Genomic DNA, 23,918 nt, shown 5'->3' with positions numbered 1-23,918 from the left:
TGGGTCCACTCCTCACATTTATACAGTCAGCTTCGCAGCCTGACTGTGACACTAAGTGACACATTCATGTTCATTTCTTCATCTATTAGAGGAGCTTGCCATGTTACGGACAGAATTTGTGAGGAGGGTGTCAATAGAAATCTTTACACAGCTCCTTGAAGCCCTTGTAAGTGATGGTGTTTTGGATGATCTGGAGAAAGAATCGATATTAGAAAAAAACCAAACCAGAGCAGATAAGGCTCGCTGCCTTATTGACACAGTGAAAAAAAAAGGAAACAAAGCCTGCAGGATAACTATCAACCATCTTGGGATTATAGATCCAGTTCTCTCCTCTCAACTGCATCACTCCTCATCTACAAAGAAAGGTGAGACCACATATCTGTAAAACAAAGGTTTTTTTTTTGTTTTGTTTTAACTCATTTTCATGTTTAAACAATTTTATTTAATTAGCAAACTGTTACATGTATGTCAATATTTTTGAAAATACATGTATTAAATTTTATTCATAAAACTGTTATCAATGAAGTTCTTAACACACTTGCCAGTTTATTAACATTGTAATTCATTATGGACTCATGTTCTCCAGTGTGATATCTCTACAGTTATAATAATTGAATTATTCATGCATTTTTAAAATTCTTATTCTTATTCTTATTATTACTGTAAAATAACTAGCTTGTAATTTAACCATGTCATCCATAGTTATTTTGGAAAAAAATGTTTACATCCAGCTGACGAAATACCTGTAAATACTTAGGACGTTTATGTACTTTATTTCTATTTGAATGATGCCATATAATATTAGAACCTAAAAACATCCTTAACATACCCTGAGGAGCTAACTTAGCCTTAGCTCCTCAGGTGTGGTACCCTACCCCCTAGGGTACCTATATGAAAACAATACAAACAAAATTTATTTTTGTCTTATGATACTGTAAAAGTTTCATGTCATATGAACATCTCACTTACATAACACACACAAACTTGTGGTTCTGAATCTACACAGTAACCCAAAGACATTTAAATTAACTTCAGTGATTTCTAAGTATTTATAGGCTGATTTTAAAACTTCCTTTTTATTTCAGAAATGTAATATTTGCACTGTAAGTGCTTACTTGACAAATTTCATCAGTTGGGGCTGGATCAAGTGAACCAGAAACATTCAATGTTAAACTATGACATTTCTAAGTTTTTCATTAGTCAATGCAGTGTTATTTTTGGCCTGCTAACATGGTGTCACTTAAGTCAAGGTTTTGAACTTTTGACTGGATTTTTCTTTTAAACTGACAAGAATATTAGAAAAAAAAAGTACATTTAATTGTGTTTTAATATAACATAAACAACTTCATCAGATAAAGATCTGTAGGAAAAGTATGTTTCCTGATTTTTGCCACTTTTTTCTTCTTATTTTAATTTCTGTTCTTTCTTCTTTTTTTTTTCATTCAGAGACTCTGCAGCCATGTCCGTCTAAATTCAAGTCTCATCTGAAGAAGAAGTATGAGCGTGTGGTCGAAGGGATCTCTGTAACATTAAGCAAAAACCTTCTCAATCAGATCTACACAGAGCTCTACATCACAGAGGGAGGGACTGCAGAGGTCAATGATGAACATGAGGTCAGACAGATTGAAACAGCATCCAGGAAACCAGACAGACCAGAAATAACAATCAGACAAGAAGACCTCTTTAAAGCCTCACCTGAAAGAGATGACCAAATCAGAACAGTGCTGACAAAGGGAGTGGCTGGCATTGGGAAAACAGTCATAACACAGAAATACACCCTGGACTGGGCTGAAGACAAAGCCAACCAGGACATCCAGTTGATATTTCCATTCACTTTCAGAGAGCTGAATGTGCTGAATGAGGAAAAGTTCAGCTTGGTGGGACTTGTTCATCACTTCTTTACTGAAATTGAAGAAGCAGGAATCTGCAGCCTTGAAGACTTCCGGGTTGTGTTCATCTTTGATGGTCTGGATGAGTGTCGACTTCCTCTGAACTTCCACAAGACTACAATCCTAACTGACCCTAGAGAGTCCACCTCAGTGGATGTGCTGCTGATAAACCTCATCAGGGGGAAACTGCTTCCCTCTGCTCACCTCTGGATAACCACACGTCCTGCAGCAGCCAATCAGATCCCTCATGACTATGTTGACATGGTGACAGAGGTCAGAGGGTTCACTGACCCACAGAAGGAGGAGTACTTCAGGAAGAGATTCAGAGATGAGGAGCAGGCCACCAGGATCATCTCCCACATCAAGACATCACGAACCCTCCACATCATGTGCCACATCCCAGTCTTCTGCTGGATCACTGCTACAGTTCTGGAGAATGTACTGAAAACCAGAGAGGGAGGACAGCTGCCCAAGACCCTGACTGAGATATACATCCACTTCCTGGTGGTTCAGGCCAAAGTGAAGAAGGTCAAGTATGATGGAGGAGATGAGACAGATCCACACTGGAGTCCAGAGAACAGGAAGGTGATTGAGTCTCTGGGAAAATTGGCTTTTGATCAGCTGCAGAAAGGAAACCTGATCTTCTATGAATCAGACCTGACAGAGTGTGGCATCGATATCAGAGCAGCCTCAGTGTACTCAGGAGTGTTCACACAGATCTTTAAAGAGGAGAGAGGACTGTACCAGGACAAGGTGTTCTGCTTCATCCATCTGACTGTTCAGGAGTTTCTGGCTGCTCTTCATGTCCATCTGACCTTCATCAACTCTGGACTCAATCTGATGGAAGAACAACAAACAACCTCTATGTGGTCTAAATTATTTAACAAATCAAATCTTCAAACTCTCCAAAAGAGTGCTGTGGACAAGGCCTTACAGAGTCCAAATGGACACCTGGACTTGTTCCTCCGCTTCCTCCTGGGTCTTTCACTGCAGACCAATCAGACTCTCGTACGAGGTCTGCTGACACAGACAGGAAGTAGCTCACAGACCAATCAGGGAACCGTCCAGTACATCAAGAAGAAGCTCAGTGAGAGTCTGCCTGCAGAGAAAATAATCAATCTTTTTCACTGTCTGAATGAACTGAATGATGGTTCTCTAGTGGAGGAGATACAACAGTCCCTGAGATCAGGACGTCTCTCCAGAGATAAACTGTCTCCTGCTCAGTGGTCAGCTCTGGTCTTCATCTTACTGTCATCAGAAAAAGATCTGGATGTGTTTGACCTGAAGAAATACTCTGCTTCAGAGGAGGCTCTTCTGAGGCTGCTGCCAGTGGTCAAAGCCTCCAACAAAGCTCTGTGAGTAAATATGTGATCATACCTTTATTTGGACATAATGCATAGTCAGTGATGTTTTTGATCAGAAGTCAGTAATTGATGATGACTTTGTGTTCTATTATTGGAAGAACTTGCATCTCTAAGTAGGGGAATTTTCTTCTTCAACTGTAACATTTTTCATGGCTTAATAATGTACTATTATCAAATTCACTGTAAAAAATAGAACCCAAACAAAAAAAAAAAAAACAACAGAAAAAAACTTTCTGTCACTGTCAGTTCTCACTCACCTATCTTTTCATCTTCCCAACAAAAAGTTGTGAATAACACAGAGCTGAAGGGTTTGTTTGTTTGTTTGTTTGTTTGTCTGTACAGTAGATCCTTCCTCAGTCAGTGTTTATCTATCTTGAGGCATGCTCATTCATTCAGGTAAAGAAACCTCAGAAAGTTTATTCTGTTCATCTGGACGTAGGATTTTCAGCGGGAGAAATGTTTTGACATCCAAGTGACTTCTTCAGTCTTGGCTGACTGCAGGTTTCGCCAACCTTATAAATAGTACCTTTCCATAGTGACTTAAACTAGCACACTTAATGGCTGTGAAGTCAGTTGCATGATTGTTAATATGCAAGTTGTCATGAGCATTGATCTATGGCAATTGGTTCCATTTATATAGAGATGAGAACTGCTGCAATCACAGCATTGTAAGATGGTGACAGATGTACTGTTAGGCCCTTCCTCGATTCAGATTTGGTCTTTCCCTTTTCATGCAAATGGCCTCCTTGACTCCGTGCTCAAACCAGTGTGTCACGGTTAACAGAGTGAGCCGTGTGGAGGAATAAATGAGGACCCAAATGCAGGCACTTGCTGATATGCCAGGGAGGTTTATTGCAAAACAAAACACAATGCGAAGATGGCAAAATGGAACCAAAAGTAACCTGAACTGGGAGAAACTAAACAACTAAAAAGCAAACCTGAACACGAAGGATGGAGAGCGAAGGTACATGAAGGATGACGTCAGGGAGAACACACGGTAGATTTACAGACAGACCAGCAATCAGCACACGAGTTCACACAACCTAAGTACACACTGAGGAACACAGGGAAATTACACACAGGTGGGGGTAACAGCTGGATCTTATGAGACAGGGGAAACGCTAACATCAGCGACCAACAGAGGGAGCAAAAAACAAAAGTCAGAATGCCAGTTCACGAAACCATAATAATAATAATGATAATAATAATAATAATAATAATATACAAAACCAAAATCACTGAGTTCATGGACTCAGGACCATGATACAGTGTTCCTCCGTGTCCTTGATGTGTACATCCTCATCATTGAGTGTCCACTGGCTTGTAGGTGTAAATAGACTGAAGCTTTTCTGAGTCCTGGCAGTGTTCATGCCTTTTTTTTCCCCCCACTTAAGCAATACTTGTAAGTCTGGTAGACTCACAACCTTTTGGAGTTTTAAATCAATCCAGCCATAAAGCAAATTATGTAAAGCTATGATGTTGTTTACTCCACCTTAGTTCCAAGCAATACAGACCACATGTACAGTGAGTATTTTGTATTTTTGCATTTCTTAAAGCACAGAGGGAAAAAAAATAAATGTTTAGCTTGAACAAGTATGTAAATCAAGGTTTCTTATTACTACTGATGCTTCCTTCTTTGCGCTTAATTGGAAGTTAAACAGATTCATGTCAGTCTGTAACAATAAGAATAACTTTCTACAATCTAGACTGAATCTACACTTGCTGGACTCCCTGTCCATCCTGAACACACAGTGTTTTTTGTTTTAGATGTTTAGCTTATTGATTAACCATGAATTTTATTGCTCACTGGCATTTTTCTTTGACTGATTATAATATGTGAACTGATATAATTTTTATAACAAATATTGCTTATTGTTCGTTGTTTTCAGGCTGACTCACTGTAACCTCTCAGAGAGAGTCTATAAAGCTCTGTCGTCAGTTCTTGGCTCCCAGTGTTCTAGCATGATAGAGCTGGACCTGAGCTACAACAGCCTGGAGAATTCAGAACTGGAGTTTCTATCTTCTGGACTGAAGAATCCACAATGTAAACTGAACACACTGAGGTCAGTTCAAATGATATTTTATTTTTCATCAGTTGACAAAATTAACCAATTAAATATTTTAGCCAAAACAAGTGAATTTAATTCATGTATTGTTATATATTACTAAGGAATTATGGGTTCCTGAAAAAATTGTATTGGATGTTATCAAACTTAATGACTCCTGATCACACTTTTACACAAGCATTGGTTTTAATGTTTGTCTTATTTTTCAGACTGAGTCAATGTAACCTCTCAGTGAAAAGTTTTGAAGCTCTGTCCTCAGTTCTCTGCTCCTCTCGTCTGAGAGAGCTGGACCTGAGCTGCAACAACATTTGGGATTCAGAAGTGAAACTTCTGTCTTCTGGACTGGAAAGTCCACAATGTACACTGAACATGCTGAGGTCAGATCAAATGATATTTTATTTTACATCAGTTGACAAATAACAACCAAAAAATCTGATGTCATTCATGTGTTGTTACATCTTAGTAAGGCATTTGAACACCAGTATTTCTTTATTGTTTGCTTTTATTTTTTCCCCAGGCTGAGTCATTGTAACCTCTCAGAGAGAAGCTGTGAAGCTCTGTCCTCAGCTCTCAGCTCTCAGTCCTCTAGTCTGAAAGAACTTGACCTTAATAACAATAGCCTGCAGGATTCAGGAGTGAAGTGTCTGTCTGTTTCACTGCAGAGTCCTCACTGTACACTGGAAACTCTCAGGTCAGGATTAAAACTTTTCCACTGATATATATTTTAATCTTAATTATATTATTGTGTAAACAGAAAAGCTTTATACAAAATATACACTGCCAGTCAAAGGTTTGGACACAAATTCTCGTTTAATGGTTTTTCTTTACTTTCATTACTATTTACATTGTAGATTATTCTCAATGAACACATAGGGAATCACATAGTTTTTTAAAAAAAAAGTGTGAAATAACTCAAAATATGTTTTATAGCTTGAATTACTTTAATTACTGCTTTGCACACTCTTGGCTTCATGAGGTAGTCACAATTCTTCTCCACTCATCTTAAATACACGAACATCACAGTGATGTGTGCTGAGCCCCTGCTATATTCCTTGTTCACACACGACTGTGTCGCTAAACATAGGTCCAACACCATAATCAAGTTTGTGGATGACACAACCATCATAGGCCTCATCATGAACAATGATGAGACTGCACTATTGAGAGTAGGTGATGGCACTGTACAAGTGGTGTCTGGATAATAACCTGTCTCTCAATGTCAGCAAAACAAGGGAAATGATAGTGGACTACCGGAAATCACCAGTCGGGGAACACTGGCCCATCCACATCAACGTTGTCAAGGTCGAAAGGGTAAGCAACTTCAGATTCCTTGGAGTCAACATCACTGAGGATCTCTCCTGGAACCTTCACACAGACACTGTAATCTGAAAAGCTCGCCAGCAACTGTAACACCTGTAGAAGTTTGAGATCATGTTGGCATTCATGCCAAACTTCCTCAGCCTCCTCAGGAAGTACAGGTGTGCAATTGAGAGCTTGCTGACGAGCTGCATCGCAGTTTGGTATGGGAGTTGCTCTGCCAGCAGCCAGAAATCACTACAGAACGTGGTGAAGGCAGCAGAGAACATCACTGGCATGAGGCTTCCTGCCATTCAGGGCATTTATCTTCAGCGGTGCCTCTGTAAAGCACACAGCATCATCAAGGACCACAGCCACCCAGCACGCCAGCTGTTTTCCATGTTACCATCTGGCAGATGTTACAGGCGCCTGTCTGCTTGGACTACAAGACTTAAAAACTGTTTTTACCATCGAGCCATTCGACACCTCAACACCTGAAAACACACCTCACTTCACAGGATGCAAACAGATACTGTCTTACAGTTGCTCAAGTACACTCTACAATCTGCACTGTTCACTTCACTTTTATCAATATTCACAAAAACTCATACTCTGTGCAATACTATACTGACTGCCACTTTTAATCTTGTACTGCACATGAACTTGAACCGCTGCTCACTCCTGCCACTTTATTCTCATGTGCAATTACGTTGACACCCCCCCTCAAGATTTCGATGGATAGGTATTGCTCTCCTTCTTGGTCATATTGCCCTTTACACAGCCTGGAGGTGTGTTTGGGGTCATTGTCCTGTTGAAAAATAAATGATGGTCCAACTAAACGCAAACTGGATGGGATAGGATATCACTGCAGGATCCATAAAGGCCTGATTAGCACAGTCTCCTCTGAAGAGTGGATGTAGAGAAATGTCTGCTACTGGAACTCTGTGTGGCATTTATCTGGGCTTTAATCTGAGATGCCCTTAACTTTTGCTTCCTGAGGCTGATAACACAGAAGAATTTATCCTCCGCAACAGAGGTGACTCTTAGTTGTGATATAGAGCGCTGTGGCAGGCTGGATCAGGAGTGAACTCACGGAGGCAGCTTTAATGCTCTATCAAAATTTAAATAATACAAAACCGGGAATAAGAAAACAAATCTAAAAAAACTGGGAAGTTAAGAACGTAGGAAAGTAGAAACCAGAAGCCTGGGAAAAACGCACAGCAATGTGCAAAGATGTGACTAGGGGCCCATAGGGCTTAAATGCACAGAGGATAATGAGGGAATGGGATACAGGAGCGAAACACAGCTGGAACCAATGGCAAATACTGAGACCCAGGCTGTATCCCAATTCAGGGTCTGCAGCCTTAAAGGCCGCATTTTAAGGCCGATTACGTCACAGCGACGCGACGAAGGCTGTCCCAATTCAAAGGCTGCTCGAAATGCGGCCCTCAAATGCGTCCTTCATTTCCCTGAATTTTAAGGACGTGGTGGTGTAGACTTCGTGGCCCAACATATCCCAGAATGCATAGCGCAGAGGTGGGTGTGGATAATTTTGCCGAAAAAAAAAACGGCGGATGAGGGGTGCCCGAAGAGTAAACTTTAAGTAAGTACTGAATATCATGTCACTTATTTATGTGCAAATGTTTAATAACGAAGATCATCAAAACATGACTGTTGGCCACATGTCGGCAAAGTTATGTGACATAAGTGACGTTTGTACTAACTTGGTTTTACAGCCTTTACTTTAAAATATACGCTGTTCAATAGCTGACCTTAATCTTACAGAGAATGATCAAAGCTCATGTAGAAACAAACAAACAAATGAACAAAAGATTTTCTCCTTCATTTCTGTCAAACAAAGCTGTATGAAACGTTTCCAGCTGTTAGTATCATGGTTGCTAGGCAACCTGGGCAGCGCAACGGAGGCTAGACCGTCCCATATCACAAGCCTCGCACTTCCGGCCTTAGCGGTCTTTAAGTACGCGGCCCTTGAGGATCGTTGAGGCTGCGTACTTTAAGGCTGCAGACCCTGAATTGGGATACAGCCATTGATACAAAACTGAAAACACTGAACACAGGACTTGGAACTGTCAAAATAAAACATGAAACATGCAACATTTACAAAGACGCGGACTTGACACTGTCACGGCTGACGAGGCAAGCCATGTGGAGGTGAAGAAAGGACCCAAATGCACCCAGAGGTTGTGATTTGAACGAGCTGTCAAAACCAGATGACTATTGCACACACTAGAGAGCAGGCTGGATGGATGCACTGGACCCTCCAGTGGGGACCAAAGATGGCTGAAATGATCCAGATGGCAGATGGCTGAATGGGCCCCTCGGACCCTCCAGAACCCCAAGCGGACACAAGGAAATGCTGGCTGGGCTCTCTAGAAGCCCCAGTGGATGAGGCAGATGCCGGTGTGGGAGCCACGGAGTGCTGGTTTGGCTAACCTGAGCCTCCAGCAGATGCAGGGCCAGAAGGTATGGGGACCCCTGGCTGTATGGGTAGCTGAACTGATGGCCGAACTGACGGTTGAGTAAATAGCTGAGCTACTGATTGAACTGCAGGCTGTGCTAATGGTTGAGCTGCACACCAGGGAGAAGGTTGAACTGCATACTGAGGAGAAAGCAGAGCTAATGGTTGAACTGCAACCTGAGCAGGTAACTGAACTGCAGACAACAGAGCAGGAGACTGAGCTAAGGGCGACTGAGCAGGAGACTGAATTAGAGACTGAGCAGACAGCAACACAGGAGACTGAACTAGAGACTGAACTGATGAAAAAACAGATAGCAGAGCTACATGGGTTTTGTCTACAAACCCATGTACTGGAAATCTCGTTTGGCTCTTTGTGGAAGAACTTCTAATCCCTGATCCTATGAGGTTCTGGAGCTGGTGTGGATGAGTCACCCAGCTTGACTCCCTTGGCGTACTTAGCCCTGCAGTTTAAATCTTATCAGTCACACTTGTGTCCCCTGGTTTCTTTCAGCAGCTCCTCTTTCTGGCTTCTCTGTATAAATTTACATGTTCCATACATAAAATGAAGCAAGATCACATACAGGCCAAAGTGTCATGCCATTGCTGGTCTGGATGGGATACACTGCCTGAAATGGAGGCAAACTCTAACCCACAGGTGAATCGTCCACAGTTACACTTTGCCCAGTGTCATAAAAGGCAAGGCAAGGCAAGGCAAATTTATTTGTATAGCACAATTCAACAACAAGGTGATTCAAAGTGCTTTACAGAGACATTAGAAACAAAAGCAAACAAAAAGCATGATTTAAAATTGATTAAAACAAGCAAACAAACAAACTAACTAAACACACACATTTCACACCTGTTCGCGCGATCTGAACCCTTATCGTAAGGGGAGCTACCAGTCCTTCTGTGGACGAGCTACTTTCTATTTTAAATTCCCTGAATTTAAAATACTCTCTAGACCCAGTCTAGACCCAGCTGGGGAGCTACCCAGAGCTCTAAACCCACTTAACAAACAAACAAACAAACAAACAAACAAACAAACAAACAAACAAACAAACAAACAAACAAACAAACAAACAAAACAGTATATAAAATCAAAACAGATAAAATCAGAACAGTAGATAAAATCAGTAGTTAAAGTTTTGAAATTTAAGCTTAACAAACAAACAAAACAGTATATAAAATCAAAACAGATAAAATCAGAAATAGATAAGATCAGTAGTTAGTGTTAGTATAAAAGGGGAACCCGGTCCACCCACTAGTCCCACACAGTGCAGACTGCCTTCTAACATGTCTTGATTCAGGATAATCAAATCTGATGATCCTTGAGAGCTTTCATGTGAAAGCTCTTCAGAGACATTGTAGCTCTAAAAATTTCTCTCCATGTCTCAGCATCCCTCGGACTTTCAGTCAACTCCCCTCTTGACCTGTATACACCAAGGATGAGGATCCCAATGTAGGCCTACAAATGTGTGATGTCTTCATGATGTTTTTTCTGCTGGTCACTGAAAATAAGTTTCACCTCAGGACTGGTTATATCCAGAATAATTTTCTGATTGACTTGATATCTTGAAAATGACTTGCTGCAAACATGTATGTCCTGGTAAAATTCGTCTTATGTTAGCAGCTGAGCAGGGACTCTGTCACTGAGGGATTCCAAGTGACGGCCACCTTTAGATTTACTTTCAGAACCAGAATGAAATTATTTCTAAATTATCCTCCTATTGTGAGACATCTTCCTCTTCCATGTCACTGTATGCCTGACTCTCTTCAAATATGAGTTCTAGAGTCCTCTGACAGCTCAACCTTTTGGTCACACTGATTGTGGAAGATTCTGTAATGTGACATGGAAGTGTTTATCTCTTTTGCCCTCTGGACTTGTGTTTTGTGTTTTTGTTTGTTTGTTTGTTTGTTTGTTTTTCTGTTAAAAATTTCAAATGGGTCAATATGAATATTGTACAAGGGATAAATGATCGCTCGATTCAACAGGTCTGTCAGTAATCAAGCCTGGGTGTGGCTAGTGAAATTGAATTCAGCATTCCAAAATGCAAATAAAAAAATATTGATCAATCACTCAGTTCATAATTTAGCATGAAAGGGAATTATTGTTTCACTGAGGTACTACATAGCCTGTGTGTGGTAGGCAGGAATATTTTTTTTCAATTCAGAAATGAAATCTTCATTTAAAAACTGCATTTCCTACTCAAGTTTTAATTTTCCAATATTAAAATTAATTTGATAGAACAGAGGCAACATTTTGTATTTTGGTCTAGACAACCCAAAATGTGATGTCAAATCAAATCAAATCACTTTTATTGTCACATCACATGTGCAGGTACACTGGTACAGTACATGTGAGTGAAATTCTTGTGTGCGAGCTTCACAAGCAACAGAGGTGTGCAAAAAATACAATAACGTAAAACAAGCAAAATATAAGAATGGCTAAATCTGAGACTAATAAATATATGTACAATATATAATAGTATATGCATTACTGGATGTGTATACTAGATATGTTTTTCTACATGTGTGTGTGTGTGTGTGTGTTTGTGTATACATATTTTACAAATTACATAGAGTAAACAATAAAATAAAATATACAGAGGTTGGTAGTTGGACATGTGCAAAACAAGTGGCATTAATGTACAGTGTGGAGCGCATAATGTTCAAGTTCCAGTAGTGAAGCTGAGGTGTCTATGACGTGTTCAGCAGTCTGATGGCCTGATGGAAAAAGCTGTCTCTCAGTCTGCTGGTTCGGGACCGGATGCTGCAGAACCTCCTTCCTGATGGAAGTAGTCTGAACAGTTTATAGCTGTGGTGACTGGAGTCCTTGATGATCCTCCCCGCTTTCCTCAGGCACCGCTTCCTTTAGATGTCCTGGAGGGAGGGAAGCTCACCTCCAATTATCCGTTCAGAGCACCGCACTACTCTCTGGAGAGCTTTGCGGTTGTAGGCGGTGCTGTTGCCGTACAAGGTGGTGATGCATCCAGTGAGGATGCTCTCAATGCTCTGCGGGGGCTCATGCCGAATCTTTTCAGTCTCCTGAGAAAGAAGAGACACTGCTGCGCCTTCTTCACTGTTTTGTTTATGTGTCCTGACCACGTAAGATCCTCAGCCAGATGTACACCAAGGAAGCGGAAGCTGCTCACTCTCTCTACAGCAGCGCCGTTGATGGTGATGGGGGTGTGTGCTTCTCTGCACCTCCAGAAGTCCACTATCAGCTCCTTTGTCTTTGCGACGTTGAGGGTGAGATGGTTGTCTTGACACCAGTGGGTCAGGGCGCTGACCTCCTCCCTGTAAGCCTCTCATCACCGTTGGTGATAAGACCCACCACTGTAGTGTCGTCCGCAAACTTCACAATGATGTTGGAGTTGTTAGTGGCCGTGCAGTCATGGGTGTAGAGTGAGTACAGGAGAGGGCTCAGTACACATCCCTGTGGAGCACCAGTGTTCAGTGTGATGGGGGATGAGGTGATGCTGCCCAGTCTGACCACTTGGCTTCTGTCAGACAGGAAGTTAAGGATCCAGCTGCAGAGGGAGCTGCTCAGTCCTAGATCCTGCAGTTTCCTGTCCAGCTTCGAGGGAACGATGGTATTGAATGCTGAGCTGTAATCTACAAACAGCATTCTCACATACGTGTCTCTCTTCTCCAGGTGTGACAGGGCAGTGTGTAGTGTCAGGGCTATGGCATCATCGGTGGACCTGTTGTGGCGGTATGCGAAATGTAGAGGGTCCAGTGAGTCGGGTAGTGAAGAGCAGATGAAGTCCCTGACCAGCTTCTCAAAGCATTTGCTTACGATGGGGGTCAGGGCTACAGGTCGCCAGTCATTCAATGAGGAGATGGTGGAGGATTTGGGTACAGGGACGATGGTGGCCATTTTGAAGCAGGCTGGGACTACAGACAGAGAGAGGGAAAGGTTGGCTGTATCCCAATTCAGGGTCTGCAGCCTTAAAGTACGCAGTCTCAACGATCCTCAAGGGCCGCGTACTTAAAGACCGCTAAGGCCGGAAGTGCGAGGCTTGTGAAATGGGACGGTCTAGCCTCCGTTGCGCTGCCCAGGTTGCCTAGCAACCATGATACTAACAGCTGGAAATGTTTCATACAGCTTTGTTTGACAGAAATGAAGGAGAAAATCTTTTGTTCATTTGTTTGTTTGTTTCTACATGAGCTTTGATCATTCTCTGTAAGATTAAGCTCAGCTATTGAATGGCGTATATTTTAAAGTAAAGGCTTTAAAACCAAGTTAGTACAAACGTCACTAATGTCACATAACTTTGCCGACATGTGGCCAACAGTCATGTTTTGATGATCTTCGTTATTAAACATTTGCACATAAATAAGTGACATAATATTCAGTACTTACTTAAAGTTTACTCTTCGGGCGCCCCTCATCCGCCGTTTTTTTCGGCAAAATTATCCACACCCACCGCCGCGCTATGCATTCTGGGATATGTTGGGCCACGAAGTCTACACCGCCACGTCCTTAAAATTCAGGGAAATGAAGGACGCATTTGAGGGCCGCATTTCGAGCAGCCTTTGAATTGGGACAGCCTTCGTTGCGTCGCTGTGACGTAATTGGCCTTAAAATGCGGCCTTTAAGGCTGCAGACCCTGAATTGGGATACAGCCGTTGAAGATGTGTGTAAACACTCCAGCCAGCTGAGCCGCGCATGACTTAAGGACTCGGCCGGGAATCCCGTCCGGACCAGTAGATTTGCGCGCGTTCACCTTCCTGAAGCACTTCCGCACATCCTCCTCAGACACAGTGTGCGCACTGACGTCATCCGCGGTGCGCGATGTCCACATGTGTAAATGCCAGGTCCTAGGAGGTTAACGATGCATGATGTTCTCCTACTGTAATGTCCTTTCTTACTACTGCTCTGATCTTCTTAACCAAATTCTCTTTGTCAATGCACTGCTCAGGTGAAGATTTGAATTTTCTTCTTGTTTGTTAATACTAATTAGCTATTTTTCAATAAATGTCTTTTCAATAAAAACACGAGGCACAATCAATATAAAGTCAACAGAGTGCATTCTAGCCACATTTAGACTAAAGAAATGGAAAGACAATGACAATGAGAACAGTGTTTTGCCAAACCAATCACGTGGCTGCAATAGCATGAGTGCACACTGAGAACAGTTTTCTTTAAGTTGAACATTTAAAGTTTTTGGTATTGAACAGAAACTCCGTTTTATTTTATTTTTCAGACTGAGTGGCTGTTTCCTCTCAGAGAGAAGCTGTGAAGCTCTGTCCTCAGTTCTCAGTTCCCAGTCCTCTAGTCTGAGAGAGCTGGACCTGAGTAACAACGACCTAAAAGATTCAGGAGTGAAGCTTCTGTCTACTGCACTGCAGAGTCCACACTGGAAACTTAACACTCTGAGGTCAGATCAAAGGATTTTTTTTTTCATCAAATGATGTAACTAACCAATTAAAACTTATTAAATGTGAGTTTTTTCCATTTATTTTTGTGTCATAGGTTTTTTTTTTTTTTCATTATTTCTAAATCACAGTAGATTGCCACATTTATAATGTGTTTAAAATAAGGAATTAGCTATTCTAGCAACTCGTCATTGCCCCATCAATACACATTAAATTCAGGTTTGTGTGTGTGTTCTTTGTTTTTAGACTAAGTGGCTGTTTCCTCTCAGAGAGAAGCTGTAAAGCTCTGTTCTTTTCATAACAGTACAATTAATCTTGTGATCAAATGCGGTCTATTTTTTGTCCTCTAATATGCACATTAAAGACAAAATATAATTCTGCTTTCTTTCCCGTGATCAGTATTGAAAAAATTGAAATCATCATTTCATCTTACTAAGAGCAACTATATTTATCCCATATTAGGTCCTTATCATTGGCTCCCTGTTGAAACAAGAATTAAAATCCAAATTCTTCCGCTATACAAAGTCCTGCTTATTCAGGTTCAATGATATGTTAAAGACCTCATGAGACCGTATTCTCCAAGCAGAGCACTTTACTCTGGTGCCTTTGGTCACCAGTATACCCTCACCCAGATCAGCAATGATATAGAAAAAGAGATCAAAACTGGAAGCAAAAGAAATCAGAACTAGAAGCAACAACACTAGAAGCAACAACACTGGGGAGAATTTCTCCCCAGTCTCATATTTTCAAACTGTTGCAATGCCGCCTGTTTAATCTGTAAATCTCTGAGACCTTCTGTACTGAAATGTAATTAAAATGGTAAAAAAACTGATGCAATAGTTTTGCTTCCAACCCAGCTGTGATAGTTCCATGTGGTAGGTTAAAAATAATCATTATGTGCACAACCAGCTGAAGCAACACTAAAACGGATGATGTGACATCATTTTCAGTGCTCACTGCCATGCAACGAGGTAAGCAGTGAGCATTAAACAGCCTTACTTGTGATTCGTTAGAGTATTTAAAAATAGACTTAGATTAGAATAGAATAGAATAGAATAGAATTCAACTTTATTGTCATTGCACATGCACAGGTATAGGGCAACGAAATGCAGTTTGCATCCATCCAGAAGTGCTTTAGTGATATAGATATATTACAATATATATTAGCAATAATATAGATATGTAAGGTTAGGGTTTCATTTTTGATAAAGCATATAGGTAGGGGTGGATCAGGTGACCCTGAATCCATCCTGAGTCGCGCTTCCACAGGTCTGGACTACTGGGGGAGTTCCCATGAAGTACTGAACATTTCTTCTCCACTCTTCTGCAACTTGAGCACATTAACATTTATCTCTGCTCTCTTGTAGATTGTATTTTGCTGTTTATGTTTTTTTCTCTCTTCAATTTTCCCTCATCCTGGTTCTGTTGGCAGTATCTTCACATTAAAATGGATATCTTCCTTCCATCTGTAGTCAAATACCGTGTAATAAACCACGGCAGACCAGATTTAGTATTTAGTATTTAGTATTTATTTATTTATTGTCATTGTCAAGAACAATGAAATTGCGTTTGGGGCTTCCATACAACCCAAAAAAAGAAGAAAATAATAAATACCCCTTAAAACCCAAGTGTACATATTTAACCCAGTGTGACTCCAATGCAATAAGACAATCCTTAGCAATAATGTTCGTAGAAATTCAGACAAAGACCTGAGAAACATGACAAAATACAACAATGCAACCCATTCAATATTATTGTGCTGTGAGATATATCAGATATGATAGTTATCTATTTAAGAAAGAGGGGGGGGCAGGAGGGGGAAGAGAATAAAGATATGATGCACCAATGCAGACCAGTTCATTGCTATTAAGAAGTTGGATATGGTTATTGTCTGTGAGAGGGGGGCAGAGAGTTCAGGAGCCTCACAGCCTGTGGATACAGGCTGTTGGCCAGTCTGGATGTTCTGGCCTGTATAGACCTGTACCTTCTCCCTGAGGGCAGCAGATGGAAAAGGTGGCGCGCAGGGTGATGTTGGTCCCGCAGGATACTGTGCACCCTCCTCAGACAGCGAGTGGGGAAGATATTACTGATCTCTGGCAGACTTGTTCCAATAATTCTGCCAGCTTCTTTCACCACCCGCTGGAGTGCTTGCTGATCGGCCTTGGTGCAGCTGGGGAACCACACTAGAAATCCATACGTCAGAACGCTGCTGATGGCACAGTTGTAGAAGTTCAACATCAGAGATCTGGGAATGTGTGCGCTCCGCAGTCTCCTCAGGTAGTAGAGGCGCTGTTGGGCCTTCCGTACAACTGAGGTGATATGGTTGCCCCAGGACAGGTCCTCGGTCACAGTTACCCCCAAGAATTTAAAACTGCTCACCCTCTCCACCGCCTCACTGCCAATGAAGAGAGGCAGATGGTTGTTATGGCCCCTCTTCCGGAAATCTACAATGATCTCCTTGGTCTTTTTGGTGTTTAAGACCAAGTTATTGTCGTGGCACCATGACTCTAGTTGTTGCACCTCTGTCCTATAGTTTGTCTCATCATTGTTGGATATAAGTCCGAGCACTGTAGTGTCATCTGCAAACTTAACAATGAGATTGGACGCGCAGGAGGAAATACAGTCATGGGTGAAGAGAGTGTATAGCAGAGGGCTCAGAACACACCCCTGAGGGGCACCGGTGTTGACCACAAGGGTGGAAGAGGTGTTCTTACCCACTCTGACACTCTGTCTACGGTTAGTGAGGAAGTCCACAATCCAGTTGCACAGAGAGGAGTTAAGTCCCAGTTGGTGGAGTTTGGGACGGAGTTTGTATGGCCGGATGGTATTAAAAGACATTTCTATGCTTTTTTAGCATCTTTATTGTACACTTTCGACACGGTTGCTGGTATACATTCAAATGACTGCAGCTGTCCTGCTGCCAGCTGTAACAAAAACCATCAACAGCTAGCAGAGCACAGATTTTAAGCCGGAAAGACATGCTTGTAGGTGCCATGCAGTTGAGTCAATCTCACCTGCAGCAGCATTTCAGCCCACGCTCCACCAAACCTGCAGCTCTTCCCACCTCCGCCTCTTTTGCTATGTAGCTGCAATTTTGGCCACCACTCGGGGCAGGCTCCGCCTTTGGCTGGCCCGGACCTGGTTCAATTGAATGGATAGAGTGAGTGAGGGTCATTGTATCTGAAAAAAGAAGAACAAAGGCAAAATTTGACTGAAGCATTTTCAGGTCAATTGTTTTGTGTGTCTGCAGTCTGTCAGGCTGTCTGATCACAGAGGAGGGCTGTACTTCTCTGGCCTCAGCTCTGAGCTCCAACCCCTCCCATCTGAGAGAGCTGGACCTGAGCTACAATCATCCAGGAACCTCAGGAATGAAGCTGCTGTCGGCTCAACTGAAGGATCCATGCTGGAGACTGGACACTCTCAGGTATGGAGAGAATTTCGGATAGAGGAAGAAGAGCTGGAAACATTTGCAGAAACATTAATGATAACTGACTTTTGCTTACCATTTATTCACCATTTGGACAGATCTCTGTTAGAGATGGCACGATACCACTTTTTTATGTCCGATACCGATATCATAAATTTGGATATTTGCCGATACCGATATGAATCCGATATAGTGTGTTTTTTAATCAATAAAACAGTTTTTTTAATATCTTGCTGCTTTTTGTATAAGTTCATACTCAAGTAAAAAAACAAAACAAAACACTAAATCTACTCTGTTATACCTGTATGTAAAAAATACACTGCACCCAAAATATTTCATAGTTCAGCAATACTGATCAATCTAATAAACTCAAACCTACTCCATCCTTCCTATTCTGGTATTTTAAAGAGTAAGCAACCTAACTAATAGGGCTCTAAAACTCCCAGCAAAGGAAAAAAAAAATAGGGAACCACCCCCCACCCTCCTCCCCATGATGCTTAATCGATGTAATCAACTTTAATTTGATGCAGTGTGAAAAAAAATGCACAGAAATAAATTATTTTCCAAGAATAATTAAATAGGTTCAACATCTTTCTTCAACAGAACTGCAGACTGCACAGATGGTATCTTCCCAAAGGAAAAAGTACTATAGCTTACTAGGGTATATTAGACTTAACAGTTACTATATACAGTAATGGACTTCTATACATTTTACATCAGATTAAAACTTTGGGTGTGAGATTCAGATAATTATTTATTAAAAGCTAGACATTTTAAATGAGAATAAGAAAGAAAAGTATGTCTTTGTGCCCCCCTTTCCCTGTTAATGCCCTATCGGCCCCCCTGGCTAAACTTTGTTAGACCCCGCCCCTGCACAGTTACCAGCCGTCAGCTGCGTAGAAAAAGATCCTGGTGTACAAAGTAATATTAACTAAATTCTAACAACAGCTTATCAAACTTAAACGTTCTGCCGTTGTTCAGCCGCTGGTTTCCTCTTTGTGCCGCGAAGTGGGCGATAAACAAACAAGAGAGAAAAGCCGATCAGCTGATCATTGATCAGTTTCATGATTGAAGTAGCAACAGGAGAGGGAGGGGGAGAGAGAGAGAGAGGCAGTCGCTCCATATATCGGTTGTTAAGCTTAAGGCTGGAATGCTTTACTAACATTCAGAGATGAACTTACACTCTTGATTTACTTCTCTCTGGGATCACTTCCTCAGAGATGAAATGTTGGTTTGGTAGCGAGGCTCCAAATACACACAGCCGCTCTATCACGTGATGCACACTGCTGCGACGTGCTACGGTTGTGAGCCGAGTATCGCCATGTCGCAAGTTTTGTGAGATGTTTTTTTGATATTTAATGGATCGGATTACATTTTTTTATTTTTCTCCGATACCTGATCCAGTAATTTAGGTCGGTATCGGACAGATACCGATACGTAATATCGGATCGGTCCAATACCTGATCCAGTAATTTAGGTCGGTATCGGACCGATACCGATACGTAATATCGGATCGGTCCATCTGTAATCTCTGTATGTTCAATGGTGCAGCGATTTTTAAGGGAAATTTTCATCCTCCCTTTTGACCAGATTAAGATCACATCTCTGTACAGAGACAGGTCTGCATACATTTATCCTAACTTACTGCAGACACTAAAAGCAGGGATAACTTTTAGCATAGCTTTATCAAAAGATGAAAAATAAATAATTATTAAAGCTTAATAATCAGAAAGTTTTTAGAACCTGTGATACAACAACCAAATAGAAATGCTTGATGAGCTTTGGCAGGTCTATAGAACAGACGGTAAATTTATCATGTTTGAACTAAGTGAGTGAGATGAAGAGTGATGGTGTAGATGGACTACATACACTGACTGTCATACAGCCTGACTGTGAATTTCTCTGTTAAATTTTTTTATGAAAGGGTGAGGATTTAAAAATGAATCCTGAAGACAGGTATATATGTAGAGGTGGAGGAAGTGACAAAAAAGGACCCTTTAGAGGCCAAAAGACAAAACTTAAAAATCAAGAAATCAAAGCAGACATAGGAAGCATGAAAAACAATAAGGGCTCCTTGAAGTCTCCAAATACTAAAGCTTATAGAAATGTAATATGCATTTAAGCTTGACATTAATTAGATAAGTGATGGACAGAATTTAACTTTGGTAAATAAAAATAAAACAAGCCTGAACAGCAAGGAAGAAATCATATACTTTAGGTCATCTCTCAAGCAGGAAACAAAAAGAAAACCAAATGTATTTCATTTTATGGACTCCATTTTCTTTCTTTCCTCCATCACGCCAGTGCCAAAACACTCATCACCTACATGCCTGAACAGCTTTTGCCCTTTTGCACACAGAAAATATGGCAGTCTCCTGATGCGTCTTATCATCTTTTTGCTGATGATATTCAGCTATAATACTCATTTAAGCCTTCTGAAGTTCATAAGCTCTCTGCTCCGATTGAGTGTTTAACCAACATTAAACAATGGTTGAACAACAATTGCTTACAGCTAAACCCAGACAAAACAGAATCTTTGATTATTGCACCAGACCAATGCCTGATATTAAACAGCAAATCGGTGATTTAGGTTCCTCACAGAAGCGTAACCTTAGAAATCTAGGTGTTACTTTTGATGAAGCTTTTTGTTTGGGGGGAAATTTAAATGAGCTGGTAGTAAGTAAGATAGTAAGCTTTTTTTCACTTGAGGAATGTTTCAAAACTTAGATCCATCATGTCAACAAGTGAACTTGAGATGATAATCCATCCTTATGTCTCTACAAGACTCAATTACTGTAACAGCCTGTTTACTTTTCTAAACAAGAAAGGGCTAGCTCGTCTACAGCCGTTGCAGAGTGAGCGAGGCTACTGACCCGATCGATCAAGGGAGCTTATATGACTCCTGTTTTAAAGTCGCTTCATTGGCTACCAATCAGATTTAGGTTCCTTTTTAGTTTTAACCTTTAGAGTACAGGGACATGCCCCTCCCTATATTGCTGATTTGATTCATACACATACCCCTTCTCAACCTGAGGTCATCAAATCAAAACCTTTTAGTGGTCCCCCATACTCGTTTTAGAACTCAAGGGGACTGATCTTTCCAAGCTGTTGCACCCAGACTGTGGATTGCACTTCCTCTACTTCTATGGTGTCTGGACTCGGTGGAGAATTTAAAAATGCAGCTAAAGACATTTTTATTTCAAAAAGCTTTTAATTAGACAAGGGGTTATGTTGTATTTATGATGTATTTATGACTGTATTGTGTTTTCTTTCCTTTCTTGTAAAGCACTTTGTGACACGTCTGTGCAAGGGGCTATATAAATAAACTTTACTTACTTACTTATGCAAGAATGCTCTTTGTTGACTTCAGCTCACCATGCAATACAGTTATTGCCTCCACACTGATTATTAAACTTGGAATCAGCAACTCCATCTGGACTTTCTGACCAACATGTCAAGTCATGCCAAAAATGCACTACCGCCATCACCCTTACAGACAACAACCTTGGCACTCCACAGGGCTTTGTGCTGAGCCCGTTCCTCTACTCCCTTTTCACCTGTGACTGCAGACCTAGGGTATGGATCCAACTGCATCATCAAGTCTGCAGATGACCCCAGTGATTGGTCTCATCAGTGACAATGATGAGTCTGACTATAGGGAAGAGGTAAAGCACCTAGTTGTATGGTGTGCTGACAATAACGTGCTCCTGAATACCAGCAAACATATAAGAGCTCCTTGTGGACTTCAGGAGAGCGAAGAGAGACACCCATGCCCCTAGGGCTGTTCAATATAATGATATATAGCAGATGACGATATAAAAACGTCTATCGTTTCATATTACACTATCATTTGTTCCATGCTGTCACAAAATAAACTGTTTACGGCAATATTGTTTCATTGTTTTGATGGTCACTGTAGTGGCTATATTAATTTCTTAACCCATTTAAGATGGCACAGCAACAAGATGCAGCGACCCAGAGTCAGAGTCGAAAGCCCGGACTTCAAACTATATACCAGTTTTAAATCATGTTGACTGGCCACGTAAAACTAGAGTTATGATAAAAAATAAATGCAATGTTTTTTGTCTGAATAATGTGTTTACAGCGGGAAGAGCAATATATACATTAAGTGAATATATACACGGGGGACACTATATGCAGTAAGTGGCATTGTGTGCAGCAAGTGGATGAATTCTCTACATTAAATGAATTAAATAAGAATACACTATCTGAACATTTTACAAAATAGACAATCTGAACATATTAAAAATTTTAAAAAATTGAAATGTACATTGTGCCGGTGGGTTCAGACTGTCTAGAAGAGAGTCCTGTCTCAGTCACTTATGGATGCTGTGAGATGGCGGGTGTGTGAGTGTGGGGGGAGGGCTTGTTATGGTTTAGGGCCCGGATGGCTTGGGGATAGAAGCTCCTCTTGAGTCTCTCTGTCCTTGCCCGGAGGATGCGGAACCTTCTACCAGATTGCAGAAGTTGGAACAGTTTGTTGTCAGGATGGGACGGGTCCTTCAGTATCTGCGCTGCTCTAGTCCGGCATCTCCTGGTGTAGGTGTCCTGAAGCGGGGGGAGAGCAATCCTGCAGCAGCGTTCTGCTGTACGGATCACTCTCTGAAGAGCTTTTTGGTCCTTCACACAGCTGTTCCCAAACCACGATGTCATGTTCTGTGTGAGGATGCTCTCCACAGCACCTGCATAGAAAGTCCTGAGGATCGCTGGCAAGGCCCTGAACTTCCTCAGTTGTCGTAGGTGGTACAGGCGCTGCCTAGCCTTTTAGGTCTGGACCTGAATGTGGGCAGCCCATGTCAGGTCTGAGGAGATGTGGACACCAAGATACTTGAAGGACTGCACCCTCTCCACTGGAGTTCCCTTGATGATAATGGGCTTGTAGTCTCTGTGCTGACTCCTTCTGAAGTCCACCACCAGCTCCTTGGTCTTGCCAACGTTCAGCTGGAGATGGTTATCCTGGCACCATGATGCCAGATTCTTCACTTCGTCAATGTAGGCCGTCTCATCGCTGTTGGAGATGGCACCTGTTACCTGGTTCTTATTTGAGAAGAGACATACGACTGAAAGTCCATAGTGGGTCAACACAAATGATTTTATTAAAACGCATATATGTGGTGAAGATGGGCTCTGCAAAACATCAGCCTCGATCTCCCCCGAACAATAGGTGGGTGTGATATTTATACTTATGATGACCAGTAACTCGCGTCACCGCAGATGAAAAACAACATGCATGTTCCAGTAATTCTATCTCAGGAGATATTCTAAAAAAGAACAGCTACTTCCTTTGTTCCTCCAGATGCTTCCTGTTATTACACTCTTCTGGGCTTATCAGAACTAAACTGTCACGTATGCAGGTACACAACATTTGCAGTCAGTTCACTCAGGCAGACTATGTGTCTGTGTTTTAACCTCAGTACATGACCCCCCTCTACGTCATCTGTTACCAGGCAAACATCCATAGCACAGGGCACACGGCCTTTATTTCATCTCTTAAACAATCATGTATAATATGTGTTAAATTGTATATATAGGCAATTCTTTCAGCTTGAACTTTGCTCCATTGATCAGTCGAACTCGCGCCTGCTGTAGCTTCAAACCATTAATTAACTTCAACCCTTTAATAAGCACAAAAAGGCAATATATGTGTATATAAGATTATAATGTAGTTATACTAACACCTGAAATACAGACTTTAATATAACATCATCAGTTTCAATAAATGTGTCAATGAAATGATAATAATGATAAATCATAAGTGATGCAACAGTAATAATAATGATTATGAATAGTAAAATAATATTTCATCCCGACACACCCAACACCACTGTGTCGTCAGCAAACTTCACAATGGTGTTGGAGCCATGGGTGGCCACACAGTCTGAAGTGTAGAGGGAGTAGAGCAGTGGTGAGAGGACACATCCCTGAGGTGCTCCTGTGTTGATGGTGATGCTGTTAGAGACGCATCTACTTAATTCGTGGCTGTGGCATGCTGGC

General features: G+C 41.4%; 1 protein-coding gene across 1 annotated transcript in view; it reads left to right on the top strand.

Moving 5' to 3' along the window:
• Window positions 1–23,918, top strand: part of LOC146622165 (NACHT, LRR and PYD domains-containing protein 3-like) — an 83,269-nt gene that overhangs the window by 6,899 nt on the left and 52,452 nt on the right. Inside the window, exons 4-10 of the mRNA XM_085366074.1 lie at window positions 90–365; window positions 1,447–3,244; window positions 5,143–5,316; window positions 5,529–5,696; window positions 5,837–6,010; window positions 14,305–14,478; window positions 17,727–17,900. Coding sequence (XP_085222200.1) covers window positions 90–365; window positions 1,447–3,244; window positions 5,143–5,316; window positions 5,529–5,696; window positions 5,837–6,010; window positions 14,305–14,478; window positions 17,727–17,900 — 2,938 coding nt within the window. The remainder of the gene's footprint in view (window positions 1–89; window positions 366–1,446; window positions 3,245–5,142; window positions 5,317–5,528; window positions 5,697–5,836; window positions 6,011–14,304; window positions 14,479–17,726; window positions 17,901–23,918) is intronic.

This window comes from Diplotaxodon limnothrissa, linkage group LG11, assembly GCF_057381915.1.
Source record: "Diplotaxodon limnothrissa isolate DT_005_m linkage group LG11, D_limnothrissa_male_GT1.1, whole genome shotgun sequence".
Lineage (NCBI taxonomy): Eukaryota > Metazoa > Chordata > Actinopteri > Cichliformes > Cichlidae > Diplotaxodon > Diplotaxodon limnothrissa.
Note: the sequence above shows the minus strand (reverse complement) of the source record. Positions and strands in the feature narration are given on the sequence as shown.